This window comes from Sarcophilus harrisii, chromosome 2, assembly GCF_902635505.1.
Source record: "Sarcophilus harrisii chromosome 2, mSarHar1.11, whole genome shotgun sequence".
Classification (NCBI taxonomy): domain Eukaryota; kingdom Metazoa; phylum Chordata; class Mammalia; order Dasyuromorphia; family Dasyuridae; genus Sarcophilus; species Sarcophilus harrisii.
The window spans coordinates 333,059,607-333,081,238 of NC_045427.1; the positions used below are offsets into that span (position 1 = coordinate 333,059,607).

The window sequence follows — 21,632 nt, forward strand, 5'->3', positions numbered from 1 at the left end:
ATAAAAATTTGGAATCATCTGCCGGAAAATAGAAACTTTATGAGAAAAACTATAAAAACTTCCCACAAATTTCGATCTAACCAACTGAAAAATATTAAATGCCTTGGATTTTATAAAATAATAAAGAAAAATACCTAAACTAATCTATTTATTTAGTGCTACCAATTGATCCCAAAACTATTTTGGGAAAACAAAAGGTCAAGAATTTGGTTAATGAAAAAAAAAAATGAAATGAAGGTGGCCAGCTGTACCAGATCTAAAAATTTAATTAAAAGCAGTGACAAAACCATCTTACAAGAAAAGAGTATTGATCAATGGAATAGGTTAGGGTTCAAAGGAAAACACCAATAACTTTAATTATCTAGTTTTGAAAACCCAAAGACCCCAGTTTTGGGGATAAGAATGCATTATTTGACAAAAATTGTGGAAAAATTGGAAATTAGTATGGAGAAACTGGCATTGACCCACACTTAACAATACACCAAGATAAGGTCAAAATGGGTTCATGATCCAGGAAAAGAATGAGATTATAAATAAATTGAAGAATAGGATAGTTTACCTTCCAGACCTGTAGAAGAGGGGAATTATGACCAAAGAAGCCAGAGATCACAGACTACAAAATAGAAAATTTTGATTAAATCAAATTGAAAGTTTTGACAAACAAACTAAAAAGATTAGAAGGGAACAAAAACTTGGAAAACATTTTCATAAAGGTTCTTTCTGATAAAGGCCCCATTTTAAAAATATATAGAGAAATTACTTAATTAAAGAAATCGCCATTCTCCAATTGATAAATGGTCAAAAGATATGAACAGACAATTTAAGGAAAAATTAAACATTTCAGCATGTGAAAAAAGCCCAAATCATTATTAATGAGAAATCAAATTAAGACAACTCTTGAGATAACCACACACCATTAGATTGGTAGAAGAAGGGGAAAATAAAGAATGTTGAGGGATGGGAAACCGGGACAAACATTGTTGGTGGAATTGTGAAACATCCAGCCATTCTGGAGAGCAATTTAACCAGGGCTCAAAAAGTTATTAAACTGTGTACCCCTTTGATCCCAGTGTTTCTACTTTAACCCCAAAGAGATACTAAAAGAAGGGAAAGGGACCTTGTATGGCCAAATGTTTGTGGGTGTTTGTAGTGGCTAGAAGCTGGCAAATGAATGGATGTCCATCAATTAGAATGGTTAATAAATTGTGGTATATGAATGTTATGGAAATTATTGTTCTGTAAGAAATGACCAGCAGGATGAATACAGAGAGGATTGGGTGAGACTTTTTGAACTGATGCTGAGGAATGAGCAGAACCAGGAGACAATATAACAAAATAAAAGGAGGATGTTTCTGATGGAAGGGATTTCTTCGACAAAGAGAAGATCTAACCATTTAATTGATCAAGGATGGACAGAAGAGCACCCCCCAAAGACAGAAAATAGAAAAAAAACACTTGCATTTTGTTCTTCCCGGGTTATTTGTACCTTCTAAATCCAATTCTCCCTGAGCAACAAGAGAACTGTTTGGTTGTGCACACATATATAGTATCCAAGATCTACTGTAACCTATTTAACATGTATAGGACTTCTTGCCATCTGGGGTAGGGAGGGGAGGGAGGGAGGGGAAAAATTGGAACAGAAGTGAGTGCAAGGGATAATGTTGTAAAAAATTACCCTGGCATGGGTTCTGTCAATAAAAAGTTATTTACAAAAAAAAAGTACATATACATATATATATACATACACATATATATGAAATATATGTATACATAGGAAGTGTGTGTGTGTATATATATATATATATATATAGAAAGTACATGTATATATATATATATATATATTTTGGAAGTGTATATATAGGAAGCATGTATAGATATAAAGTACATATATGTATACATAAAATATATGACTGTGAGTACAAATAAAAGAAGCATGTGAGTATATATATATTTTTTTCTTTTATATATATATATATATATATATATATATATATATATATAAAAGAAAAAAGAAGAAAGGTTATTTCCTTCTGTCACAATGTAATCTTAGGCAAATAACAATAATTATAATAGTTTATCTTTAACTATATATACTATATATACATTACTTTCTTTATAAGAACTCCATGACATGGTTAGTACAAGTGTATATAAGTGAAAATGCGTAGAGGTTTTCTTCTTTGGAGGAACCCTTCTCTGATAGACAGCTATACTAAACTATAACTTTATAGTATATAACTATACTAATGGGGGATGTCAACTTCCCCTTTTAAGAAGTAGATAAATCTAACCACAAAATAAACAAGAATAAGGAGGTAAATAGAAGTTAGAATATGATAGATATCTGGAGAGTGTTGAATGGACATAGGAAGGAATTTACCTTTTTCTCAATGGTGCATAGTACCTACCCAAAAAGATGACCACTTTAAATCATAAAAATTTCACAATTAAATACAGAAAAGGAAAAATATTAAGTTCACTCTTTTTGGATCATGATGCAATCACCATTATATATAATAAAGTGCTGTGGAAAGATAGAACTAAACAATCTAATCCTGAAGAATGAATGGCTCAAACAACAAGTCATATATATAATCAGTAATCTCACTAAAAAGGATAATAATAATGCAGCAACATACTAAAACTAATGGGATATAGCAAAAACAGTTCTTAGAAGAAATTTTATATTTCTAAATGCTTTCATGAATAAAATAAAGAGGAGATCACTAAATTAGGCATGCAACTAAAAAAGCTAAAAAAAGAACAAGTGAAAAATCACCAATTAAATAACATTAGAAATTTTGAAACTCAAAAGTTTAATAGATTTGAAAGTAAGAAAAGTATTGAATTAATTAAATAAAACTAAGAGCTAGTTTTGTGTAAAAACCAATAAAATGTATAAACTTTTGGTTAAATTGATTAAAAAACAAAACAAAGAGGCAGTATCAAAAATGAAAAGGGTGAATTCACCATCAGTGAAGAGGATATTAAAATAATAATTAGGAACTCTTCTGCCCAACTATATGCCAATAAATCTGACAATCTAAGTGAAATGGATGAATATTTACAAAAAAATAAAAAATATACTACTTAACCCCATTTTAGAAAAGAAATTGAACAAGCCATCAATGAGCTATGTAAGAAAAAATCAATAGGGCCAGATGAATTTACAAGTGAATTCTACTAAACATTTAAGGAACAATTAATTCCAATACTCTTTAAACTATTTGGAAAAATAAGTGAAGAAAGAGTCTTACCACATTCCTATTATGAGATAAATATACTGCTTAAGCCAGGAAGAGCTAAAACAGAGAAAAGCAATTATAGACCACTCTCCCTAATGAATATTGATGTAAAATGTTAAATAAAATATTAGCAAAAAGATTACAGCAATTTTTCTCCAGGATACTATGACCAAATGGGATTTATATCAGGAATATAAGGCAGATTTAATATTAGGAAAATTGTTAGCATAATGGACATTACTAATAACAAAACGAAAAGAAGACATATGATTAACTCAATAGATGCAGAAAAAGGTTTTGACAAAATACAGTACTGATTCTTTTTAAAACACTAGAGAGCATAGGAATAAATGAAATTTTCCTTAAAATTCTAAGCAGTATCTAAAATCATCACCAAGAATTATATGGAATGGAGATTATATGGAAGACTGTAAGCCTTCCCAGTAGAATGAGGTGAAACAAGAATGTCTGTTATCACTACCATTATTCAATATAGTACTTGATATGTTAGCTTTAACAATGAGAAAGAAAAAGAAATGAAAAGAATTAGAATAAGTAGTGAGAAAAAAAATTTTGCACATGATATATGTTTATATGTATGCTTATAGAATTAGCAAAATTGCAGAATAAACCCATATAAATCATTGACATTTCTATATGTATATTTATTTATAGATATAGATAGATAAATAGATATATGCTTTTAGCAAAGCCCAGATAGAGAAATTGCATTTAAAATAACTATGGACAAGAGGCGAAGCCAAGATGGCAGAGTAAAGACAGGAATTCCTCAGAGCTCTCATTCAAACCCCTTCTAAAACCTATAAATAATAATTCTAAACAAATCTTAGTATTTCAGAACTCACAATAAGAGGAAGTGAATCAATTTTCCAGCTGAGGACAACTTAAAATGTCAGCAAGTCTGTTAAACCAGGGTGAGAGAATGGAGTTCAGTCTGTGTCAAGCAGCACTAGCACAACCCCAGCCCCAGCAAATCATAAATAAGCCTTGGAATGACCAAATAAGTGGCTGCAATGGGTTTCTCGATCTCTCAGTCCACAGATGCTATAAATGACTTAAAAGGTTGGCAAAAAAAGGTTTGTCACACTAAGGTAAAAGTGGAATACAGTCCATCCTTTGTTGGACTGTAGGTAAAGGTAAAGGTCTTTACCTTGCCAGCAGTCTCAGACTTAGAAAACCAAGAGTGGGATTTGGAAGCTACTGAATCAGCAGCATCAACAGTTTCTGGAGATCTCAGGCCACAGACTGTAGTGAGATCAAACATCTGGTCAGAAGGAGATTATAAGAGTCTCTTTCCAAGCACTGAGGCAGAACTCTATTGCTTTACCCATTGGGAAAGCAGTTCTGGATCACAGTCTCAGGATGAGGCAGAACACTTAGCATACTAGAACTTATAACCACAGTGAACTGTGATCCTCCTCAATCTAATCCAGGGCAGTTAGTAGGTGATGCCAAGGCAGAAAAGAGTGCTTGTGGTCACTTACAGACTAGAACATAAATCAGGAGAATAGTAAACACACTTTTTCTTGGATCATGCTATCTTTGAAGATCTGAAAACTTACAGATCCCATAAGGATCTCTGAAAACTACTACACAAAAGCCCTGAAGCTTGGTACATTGCACTTTCCACTCTGGAAATAGAGCCCTTCTTTAACAAACAATTAAAAATCAGCTAATAGGCTGGGGAAATGAGCAAACAACAGAAAAAAGATTCTGACCATAGAAAATTACTATGGTGACAAGGAAGATCAAAACACAAGAAAGTAACATAGTCAAAATTCTTATATCCAAAGCCTACAAGAAAAATAAGAATTGGTCTTAGGACATGTAAGAGCTCAAAAAGGGATTTTGAAAATCAAGTAAGAGAGGTAATAATCGAGAAGAGAAATGAGAATGATGAAAAGGAAAAAGCCAATGAGGAGAAAAATGCCTTAAGAAGCAAAATTGGCCAAATGGGAAAGAAGATACAAAAGTTCACTGAGGAAAATAATTCCTTAAAAATAATTGTGTAGTCTGAATTCTTAAAAGAGAAATTAAGAGAGCTGCAAGAAGAAATAGACAGCAAAACTATAATAGTGGGAGATCTCAACCTTGCACTCTAAGAATTAGATAAATCAAACCACAAAATAAATAAGAAACAAGTCAAAGAGGTAAATAGAATAGTAGAAAAGTTACATATGATAGATCTTTGGAGAAAACTAAATGGAGACAGAAAAGAGTACACTTTCTTCTCAGCAGTTCATGGAACCTATACAAAAACTGACCACATATTAAGACATAAAAATCTCAAATTCAGATGCAGTAAGGCATAAATAGTAAATACATCCTTTTCAGACCATGATGCAATGAAAATTACATTCAATAAAAAGCCAGGGTAAAATAGACCAAAAAATAATTGGAAACTGATTAACTCATCCTAAAGAATGATTGGGTGAAACAGCAAATCATAGAAATAATTTCACCCAAGAAAATGACAATAATGAGACACCATTCCAAAATGTGTGGGATGCAGCCAAAGTGGTAATAAGGGGAAATTTCATATCTCTAGAGGCCTACTTGCATAAAATAGAGAAGGTTAATGAATTGGGCTTGCAACTAGAAAAGGAACAAATTAAAAACCCCCAGTCAAACACTAAACTTGAAATTCTAAAAATAAAAGACGAGATCAATAAAATTGAAAGTAAAAAAACTTTTGAATTAATTAATAAAACTAAGAGTTGGTTCTATGAAAAAAACCAACAAAATAGACAAACCCTTAGTAAATCTAATTTAAAAAAGGAAAGAGGAAAATCAAATTGTTAATCTTAAAAATGAAAAGGGAGAAGTCGCCACTAATGAAGAGGAAATTAGAGCAATAATTAGGAGTTACTTTGCCCAACTTTATGCCAATAAATTCATTAACTTAAATGAAATGGAAGAATATCTTTAAAAATATAACAGAGGAACAAGTAAAGTGGTTAAACAGTCCAATCTTAAAAAAAACAAATAAAACAAGCTATTAACTAACTCCCTAAGGAAAAATCCCCAGGACCAAATGGATTACCATGTGAATTCTACCAAACATTTAAAGAACAGTTAACTCCAATGTTATATAAACTATTTGAAAAAAGCAGGCAATGAAGGAATCCTACCAAATTCCTTTTATGACACAGAAATGGTACTGATACCTAAACCAGGTAGGTTGAAAACAGAGAAAGAAAATTATAGACCAATCTCCCTAATGAATATTGATGCTAAAATCTTAAATAAAATATTACCAAAAAGATTACAGAAAATCATCCCTAGGATAATACACCGTGACCAAGTAGGATTTATACCAGGAATGCAGGGCTGGTTCAATCAATAACCAAATTAACAAAAACCATATGTTCATCTCAATATTTGCAGAAAAAGCATTTGACAAAATCCAGCATCCATTCATAATAAAAACACTTGAGAGTATAGGAATAAATGGATTTTTCCTTAAAATAGTCAGGAGCATATATTTAAAACTGTTAGTAGGCATCATACGTAATGAGGATAAACTGGAACCATTCCCAATAAGATCAGGAGTGAAACAAGGTTGCCCACTATCACCATTATTATTCAATATTGTATTAGAAACGCTAGCCTTGGCAGTAAGAGTCGAGAAAGAGATTAGAGGAATTGGAGTAGGTAATGAGGAAACCAAATTATCACTCTTTGCAGATGTTATGATGGTATACATAGAGAACCCCAGAGATTCTACTAAAAAGTTATTAGAAATAATCCACACCTTTAGCAAAGGTATAAATACAAAATGAATCCACATAAATCCTCAGCATTTTTATACATCACCAACAAAATCCAACAAGCAAGAGATACAAAGAGAAATTCCATTCAAAATAGCAGTCAATAGCATAAAATATTTGGGAATCTATCTACCAAAGGAAAGTCAAGAATTATATGAGCAAAATTATAAAATGCTTTCCACACAAATTAAGTCAGATTTAAATAATTGGAAAAATATTAAGTGCTCTTGGATAGGTCAAATGAATATAATAAAGATGACAATTCTCCCTAATCTATTTACTTATTGCTATACCAGTCAGACTCCCAAGAAACTATTTTAATGACCAAGATAAATTAACAACAAAATTCATATGGAAGAACAAAAGGTCAAGAATTTCAAGGGAATTAATGGGAAAAAAAAATCAAATGAAGGTGGCCTAGCTTTACCTGATCCACAATTATATTATAAAGTAGCAGTCACCAAAACCATTTGATATTGGCTAAGAAATAGATTAGTTGATCAATGGCATAGGTTAGGCTCACAGGACAAAACAGTCAATAACTATAGCAATCTAGTATTTGACAAACCCAAAGATCCCAACTTTTTGAATAAGAATTTATGATTTAACAAATACTGCTGGGAAAACTGGAAATTAGTATGGCAGAAATTAGGCATGGACCCATACTTAACACTGTACACCAAGATAAGATCAAAATGGGTCCATGATTTAGGCATAAAGAATGAGATCATAAATAAATTAGAGGAACATAGGATAGTTTACTTCTCAGACTTGTGGAGGAGGAAGCAATTTGTGACCAAAGAAGAACTAGAGGTTATTATTGATCACAAAATAGAAAAATTTGATTATATCAAATTAAAAAGCCTTTGTACGAACAAAATTAATGCAAACAAGATTAGAAGGGAGCAACTTCTGGGAAACTGGGAAAACATTTTTACAGTTAAAGATTCTGATAAAGGCCTCATTTCCAAAATATATAGAGAATTGACTCTAATTTATAAGAAATCAAGCCATTCTCCACTTGATAAATAGTCAAAGGATATGAACACACAATTTTCACTCATGTGAAAGAGAGTTCAAAATCACTATTGATCAGAGAAATGAAAATTAAGACAACTCTCAGATACCACTACATACCTGTCAGATTGGCTAAGATGACAGGAAAAAATAATGATGAATGTTGGAGGGGATTTGGGAAAACTGGGACACTGATGCATTGTTTGTGGAGTTGTGAAAGAATCCAACCATTCTGGAGAGCAATCTAGAATTATGCCCCAAAAGTTATCAAACTGTGCATACCCTTTGATCCAGCAGTGGTACTACTGGGCTTATATCCTCAAAGAGATACTAAAGAAGGGAAAGGGACCTGTATGTTCTGATGTTTGTGGCAGCCCTTTTTGCAGTGGCAAGAAACTGGAAAATGAATGGATGCCCAGCAATTGGAAATGATTGGGTAAATTGTGGTATATAAATATTATGGAATATTATTGTTCTTTAAGAAATGACCAGCAAGATGAATACAGAGAGGCTTGGAAAGACTTACATGAACTGATGCTGAGTGAAATGAGCAGAACCAGGAGATCATTATACATACACTTCAACAATGATACTGTATGAGGATGTATTCTGATGGAAGTGGATATCTTCAACTAAGAGAAGATCTAATTCAGTTCCAATTGATCAATGATGGACCGAATCAGCTACACCCAGAGAAGGAACACTGGGAAATGAATGTAGACTACTTACATTTTTGTTTTTCTTCCCACCTTATTTTTACCTTCTGAATCCAATTCTTCCTGTGCAACAAGAGAATTGTTTGGTTCTGCACACATGTATTGTATCTAGGAAATACTGTGACATATTTAACATATATAGGACTGCTTGCCATCTGGGGGAGGGGCTGGGGGGAGGAAGGGGAAATATCGTAACAGAAGTGAGTGCAAAGTATAAGGTAAAAAATTATCCATGTATATGTACTGTCAATAAAAAGTTACAATTAAAAAAAATAAATGTTTGGTAGAATTAAAATAATTGTGCAAGTGGAAGCTAATGATTTCATGAGAAAGAAAGAAAAAATAAAAAGAAAAGAATGAAAAATAGAAAACAATGTAAAATATCTTATTGGATAAAGAACTGACCTGGAAAATAGATCCAGGAGAGATAATTTTAAAATTATTGGTCTACCTGAAAGCCATGATCAAAAAAATAGCTTAGACATCATCTTTCAAGAAATCATCCAAGAAGACTATTCTGATATTCTAGAATAAGAGAGTTAAATAGAAATTGAAAGACTCCAGCAATCATCTCCTGAAAGAGAGAGATCCCAAGGTGAAAAGTACCAGGAATATCCAAATTCTGTAGCTTACAGGTCAAAGAGAATATTGCAAGCATCCAGAAAGAAACAAATCAAGTATGGTGGAGACACAGTCAGGACAACACAGAATTTAGCAGTTTCTACATTAAAGGTTTGGAGAGCTTGGAGAAGAAATATTGGCATTCCAGAGAGCAAAGGAGCTAGGATTACAATCAAGATTCACCTTCACCTACCCAGCAAAAGTGAGTGTAATCCTTTAAGGGAAATTCAGTGAAATAGATGCATTCATCTATTCAAGTGTTTTATGATGAAAAGACCAGAGCTGAATAGAAAATTTATGTTTCAATATAGGAGAAGCATAAAGGGAAAAGGAAAGGGAAATCATAAGGAACTTAATACAGTTAATCTATTAACATTCCTACTTGGGGAGATGATACTTATAACCTGTTAGAGCTTTCTCATTATTAGGACAGTTAGGAGTTTGTATAGACAGAAGGCATAGGTATGTATTGAATATGAAGGGCTAATTTCTAAAAAAAAACAAAAACAAAAAATAAATAAAATTAAAGGGTAAGAGAGGAATGTCCTGGGAGAAAGAAGGGAAGGTGGGATCGTGTAAATTATTTTCATAAAAGGCAAGAAAAGATTTTTATAGTGAAGGGAAAGAGGGGAGTAACTGCATTTTACTCTCAATAGAATTGGTTCAAAAAAGAACTAACATGTACTCAACTGAGTATAGAAATTTATCTTATCCTGTAGGAAATTGAGAGAAAGGGGATACTAGAAGTGGAACAAGTGCTAGAAAGGAGGACATATTGTTAAGAAGTAGCCAGTAGTAAAATACCTTTGAAAAGGCGCGCAGAGTAAAAGAAGGGGAAAGAATTTAAAAGGGGGGAGGGGGAGGAGGAGTATAGTTAGCAATAGTAATTAATGAAAAGAATTTTGACCTGTTTCTCTGAGAAGATCTTATTTCTCAAGCATATAGGAAACCAAGTCAAATTTATAACAAATAAAAACTATTCACCAAATGTTAAACGACCAAAAGATATAAACAGTTTCCAGATGAAGTAATTAAGCTATTTATAGTAATGTGAAAAAAATACTTTAACTCATTATTGATTAGAGAAATGAAAATTAAAACAATTTTGAATTATTACCTAATAACTATTAGATTGACTAGTACATCAGAAAAAGAAAATGACAAATGTTAAAGAGAACATGGAGAAAATGAGACATTAATGTGTTGTTGGTATAATTGTGAACTGATTCCCCCATTGTATAGAGCAATTTGGAACTGTGCCCAAAGAACTTTAAATAAAATTATGCATACCTTTTGACCTAACAATACCAGTACTAGGCATGTATACCAAGAGAGCTAAAAAAAAAAAAAAAAAAAAAAAAGGACATAGATATAGCAACTCTTTTCTCAGGGCAAAGAATTGGTAATTGGAGATATGCCTGAATAAATCATGGTATGTCATTATGATTAAATACTATTGTATTATTAAAAAAATGATGAACAGGATGCTCTCAGAAAAACCTGGAAAGAAAAACCTGAGCTCATGCAAAGTGAAATGTGCTGTGTACAAAGTATAAATAATATAATAAGATGATCAGCTGTGAATCACTTGGCTATTCTCATCAATGCAGTGATCTAAGACAATTCTAAAGGACTTATGATAAGAAAGCTATCTATGCCCAGAGAAAGAATTGATTGTGTCTGAAGACAAATTAAAGCATACTTTTTTTTTAAAACTTTTTTTTTCTTGAAGGTTTTTTTTTTTTTTTTTTGGTTTACTTTCACAGTGTGACTTTTATGGAAATATTTTGCATAACTTCACATATGCCTTCCCAGTGGCTAGGATGGAGTAAGGGAAAGAATCTGGAACTCAAATTATTAAAAATAAATGTAAATTTTTTTACTTGTAACTGGGAAAAAATAAAACGTTAAATAATAAATTATTTTTAAATAGCTATAGACAATATAAAATATTTGGTAGTCTGCCTGCCAAGACAACACCAAGACCTATATAAGCACAATTAGAAAACATTTTTACTTTTTAATTCTTATTTTTATAAAGTCAGATTTAAATAATTAAAAATATTAATTGTTCATAAGTAAGGCAAACTAATATAATAAAAATGTCAGCTCTAAGTTAATTTACTTATTCAGTTTTGTATCAATCAAAACTATCAAAATATTATTTTAGAATTAGAAAAAAATAAAAACAAACAAAAATAACAAAAAAATCAAAATTCATCTAAGGGAAAAGGGTCAAGAATATCAAATTAAGTAATAACTCAAAAATGTTAAGGATGATCTAAAAGTATATTATAAAGTGGCAGTCATCAAAATTAATTGGTACTGGCTAAGAAATAGAGTAGTGAATCAATGGAATGGGTTAGGTACATAAGACACAGCAATCAGTGACTATAGTAATCTAGTGTCTGATAAACTCAGACTCCAGCTTCTATGATGGGAACTTACTGTTTTACAAAAACAAAACTGCTGGAAAACTGGAAAATAGTTAATTTTTTTTTTTTAAATAAAATTGGGTCTTGTATTTGATTGGTTTTTTTAGGTCCTCTCTAGCCCGAAAGCCATGGATCTATGGTTTTGATGATTTTTTTTTAGAGTCCACCAATTCTTTGTTTTATATATCATATCTTTTTAAGTTTCAAGTCATTTCTTAATATTACTTCACTAATCATAATTTTTATTATATTCTGGTTAATAATTGATACATTCAAGATATCTGCTTTCCTGTATTTGTTTGTGAGGTTTGTATACTCTAGCATGGAGTCAATAAAAGTTCTATGTACTACTAAGAAATATATAACTTTCAGTCCTATTTGGAAATCACCTTCATATTTAATTTCCTTCATATTTAATTCCTTTAAAATTCTATTCAGGTCTTTTATTTCTTTCTCATTTAACTTCTTGTTAGAATTGTTAAATCAAGAGGCAGCTAGTGAATAAAGCATTGGCCCTGGAGTCAGAAGGTTTTGAGTTCTAATCTGGTCGCTCACTAGCTGTGTCACCCTGGGCAAGTCATTTAACCCCAATTGCTTTGCCAAAACAAGCAAACCACCACCACCACCACCAATGATAATCAACTAGAACTGTTAGATTTCCAAAAAAAAAAAAAAAAAAAGGCTTGTTTATTAAACACATTAAGGTCTCCCACAGTTAGAAATAGAAAAACTATTTCTCCATTTAATGCTATTAAGGTTTTCCTTCCGATAGAGGCTTATTCAGAGTGTATAGTATTGAGCCTCCTTGGAAGAAGGGAATATAGGAGATGAAAGAGAAGAAAGAAAGAATAAAGTAAAAAGCATACAGCAGAAAATAAAAGAATAACATACAAGGAAGCCAAGAAAAGATGGAACAGTCATGAATTTCTTCTATTATTATATATGCTTTTTTAAAATGGAAATTTATTATTGCATATTTTGAATACTCCTTGATGTTCTGCCGGGCACATGACAATGTTTTATTTTGTTGTTGTTGTTGTTTTTTTGTTTTTTTTTTTCTTTTCTGTATCTTTCTATTTGCTTTTTTTTTCTTAATTTGCATTTAGTTTTAATTTTTTTTATTATTGATTAGAAATCATTATTGATTAGAAAATGCTAATTGAAACAACTTAGAGGTACCACTTCACACCTGTCAGACTGGCTAATATAGAAGAGGAAAATGATAAATGTTGGAGAGGATTTGGGAAAATTGAAACATCAGTTCATACCCATTCTGGAGAGAAATTTGGAATTATATCTAAAAGGCTATAAAACTGCAAAGCCTTTGGTCCAGCAATGTCACTATTAGGTCTGTATCCAAAAGAGATCATAAAAAATAGAAAAGGACTCATACGTACAAAAAATGTTTACAGCAGAATGGTGTCAAAGAATTAGAAATTGAAGGAATGTCTGTCATTTGGATAATTGCTGAACAAATTATGATATATGAATGTAATGAAATACTATTGTTTTATAAGAAATGATGAGCTGACAGATTTCAGAAAAACTCAAAAAAGATTTATGTAAATTGTTGCTCAGTGAAATGAGTAGAACTAGGCTAATGTTGTATATAATAACAACAATATTGTATAGTAACAGCAATATTGTTCGATGATCACCTTTGGTAGATTTAACTCTTCTCGATAGTAAGTGATCTCAGACAATTTCACAAGACTCATGTTGGAAAATGTTATTCACATCCAGAGAAAGAACTGTGCAATCAGAATGCAAATCAAAGCATACTATTTTCTCTTTTTTTTTTTTTAAACCCCCATGTGGTGTTTTTTCTCTTTCGTTCTGATTCTGATTCATAGCATGAATGATGTGGAAATATGTTTAATATGATTGTATATGTATAACCTAAATCAGATTGCTTGCTGTTTTGGGGAAGGGGCAGGGAATGGAAGGAGGGAGAAAAGAAAATTTGGAACTCAAAATCGTATAAAAGTGAATGTTGACATGTATTTGGGGGGAAAAAAAGAATACTATTAAATGGAAAATAAGAATTTAAATTTACCTATAATTGATTTTACTCCATATAACTTAGAGAAATTCTTTCATCATTTGATTTATGTTATCTAAATCAGGAAGCTTCTTGTCTTTATATCTGGTGAAAGGTTTTCTTGCTTTTTATTACAGGGCTCAAAACGAATATTGAGGTCTCATGAAATTGTGCTGCCTCCCAGTGGACAAGTGGAAACTGATCTTGCACTAACATTTTCATTACAGGTAGGTAATGAAATTATTTCAGAGGTAAATGTGCAGTGATTAAATTTTTGTATTTGATTTCAGTTTCAGGAAGTTTTTTTCAGCCTTAAAATTGTCTATTATTGTAGGAGTTTTGTGGGGCTTTTTTTTTTCCCCCCCACAGTTTTTAATCTTTATGGATTAGAGAATTTCTTTCAACTTGGCAAGAGTTAGCAAGGTTTTTTTCACTAACAATATAAGGAAAAAGAATAAGGAAATGAAGGAGAAAAATACACAAATTTTCATGTTAAATTCTTTTGTAAAGTCAGCAAACAAGTAAAAAACTAATTTAGATCATTATTTCTAGTTTATTAAGTATATATGTATTTATTTTTTGTGTATTTAAATTTGTTGTATCTTTTTCTATCTAGATAAACTATATGTGTGATATTTCTAGCTAAGATGTTAATGTGAAGGACTCTAGCTTTCTCATATACACTGCAGCAATGTCTTATGAGGGTACCAAGAGAAATCAACAGTGTTTTTTGAATGACAAATAGATGCTGGGCACTAGAGATACAGAAAAAGTAAAAAACAGTTTGTCTTCTTAAGGAACAGTCTATTAGAAAAATAATATATAAACAAACAATTATATATAAAAAAGAGATATATGAAGGACATTTTGAAAATAATCTTGGCAGAAAGCACTAACAAAGGGGATTGGGAAAAACATCTTGCAGAATATGGAATTTTAATTGAGGCTTGAAAAAAAATCAGGAGGCAGAAGTGAAAAGAGACATTTTAAACATTAGGGACAGCTGGTGGAAATGACCAGAGTTGAGAGATACAGTGTTTTTTTGCAAGGAACCAAAAGAAGGCCAGTATCACTGAATTAGAGTGTGTATTGATAGAGGAATATTATTTAAGAATATTGAAAAGATGAAAGGATTTTGGAGGGCTTGAAAATTTCAAAAGAAGACTGAAGAAAAAAGAGGTAGTATAGATTTGAAGTGGGTCACCACCGAGTCAAGTTGGGGGGAAAAAGAATAAAAAGATGTGTACCGCTATGTTAACGTGGGAAAAAAAGTGAAGGATTGAGGAGTTAGAGACTTTGATAAGGGAAGGCTGAGAGGAAGAAAGACAGTAGATAATACCAAGATAATTTCGGATTTCTTGAATATAAAGGTGGGACATTTATGATAGCAAGATCAAGGATAAGATAACCATCTTTGGTGGTGGAGGGAAGTGAATAGGAATAGTTTGTAAGAGTGTCATTTTGTATGTTGAGGTCTCCTAGTATGAGAACAAAAGTTACAGAGGAAAGAAGGAATTAGGTACTGAGCTAGGTACTGAGGAGTTTCCTCAGATTCCCATTTATGTTTCTTTGTATTCTGGTAAATTTCTACAACCAGAGAGCATTTGACTACCATATCTACTTGGTCCCTTTTCCTCCACAAATTTATAGCAAATTAACCTGGGATGCATTGTAGTCAAATTCTACTATCACCAAATATTTTCAGCTATATCTAAGTCAGTGATTCAGGTTTAGGTTTGAAATGCAGTTTTGTTTTGTTTTTTTTGCGGAGACAATTGGGGTTAGGTGACTTGCCCAGAGTCACACAGCTAGGAAGTGTTAAGTGTCTAAGACTAGATTTGAACTCAGGTCCAACTGACTTCGGGGCCAAATAAACATACTCAAAATATAAAGATTGACATGGCTAAAAGAGGCCACAGCAAAATTTAGAATATTTTGAATGAATTAATAAAAAAAGTAGGGTGGTAACCATGATCTCTGAAACAAGGCTATACTAATAAGAAACATAATTAAGATACCATCAATACTCAATATTATATGCTCTGAATAAGCATCCAACGATTAGAAGGAAAACCTTAATAGCATTATATAGAGAAATATTTTTCAATTTCTAATGTGTCCCTTTCAGATATAGACAATAATTTTTTTAAAAAATCTAACAATTGTAATTGGTATCTTTGGTTGTTGGGATTTTTGGTTTTTTGGCAAGGCAATTGGGTTAAGTGACTTGCTTATAGTCACATAGACAATGAGTGTTGTGTCTGAGAGGATCTGAACTGAACTCTTATTGAATCCAGGGCCAGTGCTCTATTCATTTGTGCCATCTAGTTGCTCCTTGATTTAACAATTCTTAGCAATAAGTTAAATAAGCAAGAAATAAAAGATCTGAATAAAATTTTAAAAGAATTAAATATGAAAGTATCTGTTAATTTCTGAATAGGGATTGAAAGATAGATAGATATGTTGTACATAGCATTTTTATAAAAAATTGACCCCATTCTAGAGCATACAAACCCCACAATCAAATACAGGAAAGCAGATTATTATGATTATATAAATCATTAACCAGTATATAATAAAAATTATGATTAGTAAAGGGAATATGAAGGAATAACTTGAAATTTAAAATGAAAGATACATTTTGTAAACAAAAAATTGGTGGATTCTATTAAAAAAAATCATAGGTCTATGGCTTTCAGTCTGGAGAACATCTGAAAAACCATCAAATACAAGCCCCAATTTTATTTAAAAAAAAAAAAAAAAGGAAACCAAGATGTAGAAAGGTGAAGTAACTGCCAAGATCATAGAAGTATTTAAATGTCACTTATATGTCAGATATGAACCCAGTTCCAGTGATTACAGTCACTAATTTTTTACATTGTAATCACATAGTAGATATCTTAATGAAATGACAATTACAGTAAGCTTGGGAATTGCGGTCAAAAAAAAAATTCTAAGGGAGAATTGGAATCTCTTAACATTTTTACCAACTACACAGAAAAATAATGGAATTATTTGCTAGTAGAACTAGCAAAACTACAAAAACAACAAATAAATCCTAACTCAATTCACAAATTGTGAAATATCAAAGATGATGAAAATTGAACTGGAAAAAATCCCACGTACTTAATAGTATAACTTAGAACGGTTTCTGAAAATAATAACAAAACAAAAACCATTAACTATAGAGAAATAAAACAAATTGGCACAATGAAAATTTAGAAAAATAAATTCACAATAAATGAAGAGGAAATAAAGTAAATTAATATAAACTACTTGTCCCATTTGTATGATAATGCTGATTGATTAAATATAATGAGTGAATATTTATAAAAATATAAAGTACTCTGATTAAACAGTATAAGAAATAGATATTTTAAGAACTTAATATAATTTAAAGAATTTGAAAAAAGTATCAAGGAGGAAAAAATCTAGGAACAAATAAAATTGTGAATAAAATTTATCACATATTCAAAAAACAATTATTTTCATCATTACATAAATTATTTGTAAAAATAGAAGTATTTTATATTATATTATTTTTAATAGTAGTTCTACTTTGAATAGCAAAAGAATATGCAAAAATTATTTTGGAAATGCTTTTTTAAAAAAAGTTGACAACAACCATAAACACTCAATATTCTCTAATTATTCATATCTTCTTTTACTTCTATAAAAAGGAAAATTTTGTAATGGTTTATGTGTATCTTGGTGGCTGGACTCCTGGCAACCTGTAGTTATAAAGAATGGATTTCCCCACAAATTTTTTTATTTTTTAAACTAGTAGTTAATATTAACCTAGAGGAACAAGAAAAATAACAAGGGAAATCATTTCAAAAATAGGAACAAAGAGGGCTTAGAAGTACTAGATCACAAAATATAAAAATATTAGCTACTAGTTTAAAAAATAAAAAAAAAATTTCAATATAATAGATTAGGTATACCAGACTCCAAACACAATTAAACATGGTAATATGTTTGATATAGCCAAAAACCAGTTACTGGGGTAAGAACTGGATAGTTGATAAACATGCTGGAAAAACTGGGAAACAGTCTGACATTATTTGCTACAATAAGCTGCAAATGGATTCATGATTTAAATATAAAAGGCCATATCACCATTAAATTAGAAAGGAAGGGAATTCGCTCTGAATAGGGGATGAGTTTTTTATGTTGCCATTCATGCCATGAATTCATGTCATGATGAAGTGATTGAAAGAGATGAAATGAAAAATTTTGAATAATTAAAATATATAATCACACTAACATATTGATATTTATTATAATTGTATTAAATGATTTAATAAAATCACTGCAGTTAGAGAAATAGTTGGGAGGAAAAAACTTGATATGCAACTTCCCTTCTAAAGGTCTAATGTCCAAGATATTTAATAAAATACTGATAGAAATCTATGAGAATAAAAGTTATTCTCCTCTAGGTAAATGTTCAAAAGGATATGAACTAGCTTTCTCAAAACAGCTATGGCAAGGCATCAACTACTACGAAAAAACTGCACCCAGTCATTGATACAAAGAAAAACACAGTAGAACAACTGTGTGGTTTAGGAGAGACTGTTAGAGGACACTAGTGGAGTTGTTAAGGAGCTATCAATTTATCCCATCATTAAGGGATTGTGATTTCATGAGTATAAAGAACTTAGGAGAAGAAACTCCCTTCTACCAATGAAGATCAAGAGCTAGAACACTTGCTCTATGTACGTATGATCTGATGTGTGTATGTCAGATCTGGGATATAAACTTAGTTTTTATAACTCTACTACTGTCTCTTATTGTGAAAAACAATTTTCAAATATATTCAGTTACAAAGCTATATAACCATTTGAGGCTGTTATATATACCACTACTATAAACATATTCCAGAGATATCAAAATGATGATGTTTTCTTTACCAAAAGGTACCTTTATTTTCAAGAAAAGGTCATAGAAAAAATCCAAAGGGCATTTTTTGAAATGCTTTGTGAAGAGATTTTTTATAGACAGAGAGAAGGAGAAGAACCCAGAAAAGAATTGAGATAAAGGAATCAGAGAGGAATTGGGGAAATAAAGGATGCTTACTGACCACAGAGGAAGTTGATAAAAGGTTTCCTAATAAGGGGAAAGAACAAGCTGGTTTGAGTTCCCATCCTTCCTCACTGTTGGAATTTCGAGGGCACATTTCTGAGCTGGGAGCAAGGAGGAAGATAATAGCTTCAAGCTGACATGGGGCATTGAGTTGTGCCTAAAGCTATTGCAAATGAAAGTCCTTTTTTGCCTCATTCATAATAGAGGAGGTCCAGAGTACATGATGGGAGTAACTTGACTTGGGAGAGTCAGGAGGAAATAAAAGAAACAAACCAATTAAATGAAGGAGGAGGGAAGCATAGATCAGCAAAAGGGACAAAATACACAAAGGGACAGTTAGGGCATTAATAGGGACATTAACCAAGGAGTGAAGGAAAATGAACTGTATTATGTAATAATATTACAACTCTCCTCTCCAAGGAATGCATAGGTACCCAGATACCACTAGGGCCCATCAGTTTTATAAAGTAAGAATGGCTAATGATTGTTATTGCCGAGCCAGAACTCAAATGTTACTAGTAAGGTAGTTGTTGATTTCAACCAGACTTTTGGAAAGATCATTATAAATCTTCTGGGATTTGGAAAATCCTACGATTTCAGTGCCTGCACCCCGCAACTGTTCCTATAAAAGCAAAGGTAGGTAAGAGAGGCAGTGCCTTTCTGATTCTGTTAAGTGAGACAAGAGGGTCAAGGGGACATTGAGCATACATTGACAGGGAAACGGGAACAGTAGAAGAAATGTAATCCTGGAGGGAACTGCAGGGGTTAAAATGCAGACACCCATCCAGAATAGTGGAAAAGTAGTGAGGAGATTATTGCCAGTAAAAATAAGAATAAGCCAGAGTTCAGAAGAGAACTTTTAAAAATCCAAATAATTAGGCTCTGGCATGTGCCTGGACCAGATAACAGTCAAATTTTAGCTGTAAATGTGATATGAGAAAGGTTGTAGAAGGATTGGGGGCTGAGTTGAAGGTATGATCTCTCTCTAGTGGATTGACTAATTGTCAGAGATACTACAGAAGGTCCAGAGATATAGTCCAAGACCATTTATTTGGATAGGGGTATTAAGGAATTTACATTTGTACAGTCAGTCTGGAGTTTTTAGTTGGCAAAGTCCCACTGGGATGGTTCTAACAGTATATACCTCCTTTTCCTCATCCAAGCTGTTTGAAGGAGTATGAGTAAGTAGTATTAAGGGTTGCCCATGTCAGAGAGGCCATGACTTCCTGATTATGGCTATCTCTTGTGGTGCGCAGGAAGCCAGTGCTGGAAATATTCATTACAGGAGAACATTGGGTAACATTTACAAAGCCTACATTTGGTCCAGTGGAATTAGTCTTATAACAAAAAGGGAAATAAAAACCTTTAAAAATATCTAAGATAAAAAACAGAGGCACAGCAAATGGGGGATCATGTCAAAACAAAACACCAGCTTCCTTAATTCCCATACTATATGGGAGAAATTTAGAATTATTTCGCTAGAGAAGAAGCATTAATGCTGGAACTCTGAAGATAGTATTTCCCCAGTCCTGATAAGAATGAAGAATTGAGATCATAGACTTCTGAGCAAAGCTGGAAACTCCAAGGCATAACCAACAGAAGGAGAGATTAAAATATTTAATGACAATCTTGCACTGGAGGTAGGGGTGTGGAGTTAAACCCAGGGAGGGGGATTGTGCATATGTATAGCATAATGTAAAAAGACAAGCAAGAAAATAAGCACAAATATGGCAAGTACTCAGTATCTTGTTTCCTAAGGCAGGATTCAGGTGGCAGATGTCTTTTTTAATAGTAGTCTCAAGTCTTCAACTGGTTCACAGAGTAGGTGTTGCTATTCATGTCCTGCATTAGCTCTTCCTTCTGAAAAATTTTCTTTTCTGGAGTAAAAACAGGCTCAATGCAAGAGATATGACACCAACTAGTCAAGCCCTTAAATTTCAGAGCAGTAAGAGTGATCAGAATAACCCTTCAAGAACCATCCCTTTGGAGCCCAGGGTGTCAGTGCCAGGGGACTCCCAAGATCTGAAATATATATCTTAATTCTTGGATTCACAGATTTGGGAGTTAGAAGGGATTAGTGTATAATATCTAGGCTCAGCAGATGAGTATTAGCCTACTCTCCACCTGCCCTAGACACTGAGTAATGGAGTAATTGGTGTTGGCCACTATTATGTCTAAGGTAAGAAAAGGCCTACCACACAGCATTTCAAAAGGGCTTAGTTGCAAGGCTGTTCTAGGAGCAGTACAGATTCTGAGCAGAGCAACAGAAAGAAGTGTAACTGAAATTAGCTTAGTTAAAGTGGACAGTTTAATGAGTGTTCATTTAAGGGTCTTTTTTAACCTTGCCTGAGGATTGAGGGTATGATGCAAAATGAATATTGTAAGTGATTGTAAGCACTTGTGTTATTTGAAAGGTAAAGGCTGTCCCATTGTCACTCTACAAAGACCTAGGTAACCCAAAATGAGGAATAATTTCATTAAGCAGTAGCTAAGTGACTTTGCCGGCCTTCTCTGAACTACAGGGAAAAGCCTCAATCCAGTTGGTCAAGGTATTTATTAGAATTAGGAGATACCAAAAACATCTGCATGGGGACATATGTGTGAAGCCTAGCTGCCAGTCCTCCCCAAGATGTCTTTCTTCTCCCCTCTGTCCACCCTTCTGCCCCTGCCCTCCATGTTTACAA

At 32.4% G+C, this 21,632-nt stretch overlaps 1 protein-coding gene across 7 annotated transcripts in view; it reads left to right on the forward strand.

The window, feature by feature from the left end:
* Positions 1–21,632, forward strand: part of PACS2 (phosphofurin acidic cluster sorting protein 2) — a 364,749-nt gene that overhangs the window by 112,799 nt on the left and 230,318 nt on the right. For 6 of the 7 annotated variants that reach the window (XM_031952885.1, XM_031952883.1, XM_031952888.1 and 3 more), the window contains exon 3: positions 14,004–14,093. In XM_031952885.1, the coding sequence (XP_031808745.1) occupies positions 14,004–14,093 (90 nt within the window). Of the gene's footprint in view, positions 1–13,113; positions 13,174–14,003; positions 14,094–21,632 lie in introns of those variants that run through there. The other variant, XM_031952886.1, reaches the window with a different exon arrangement.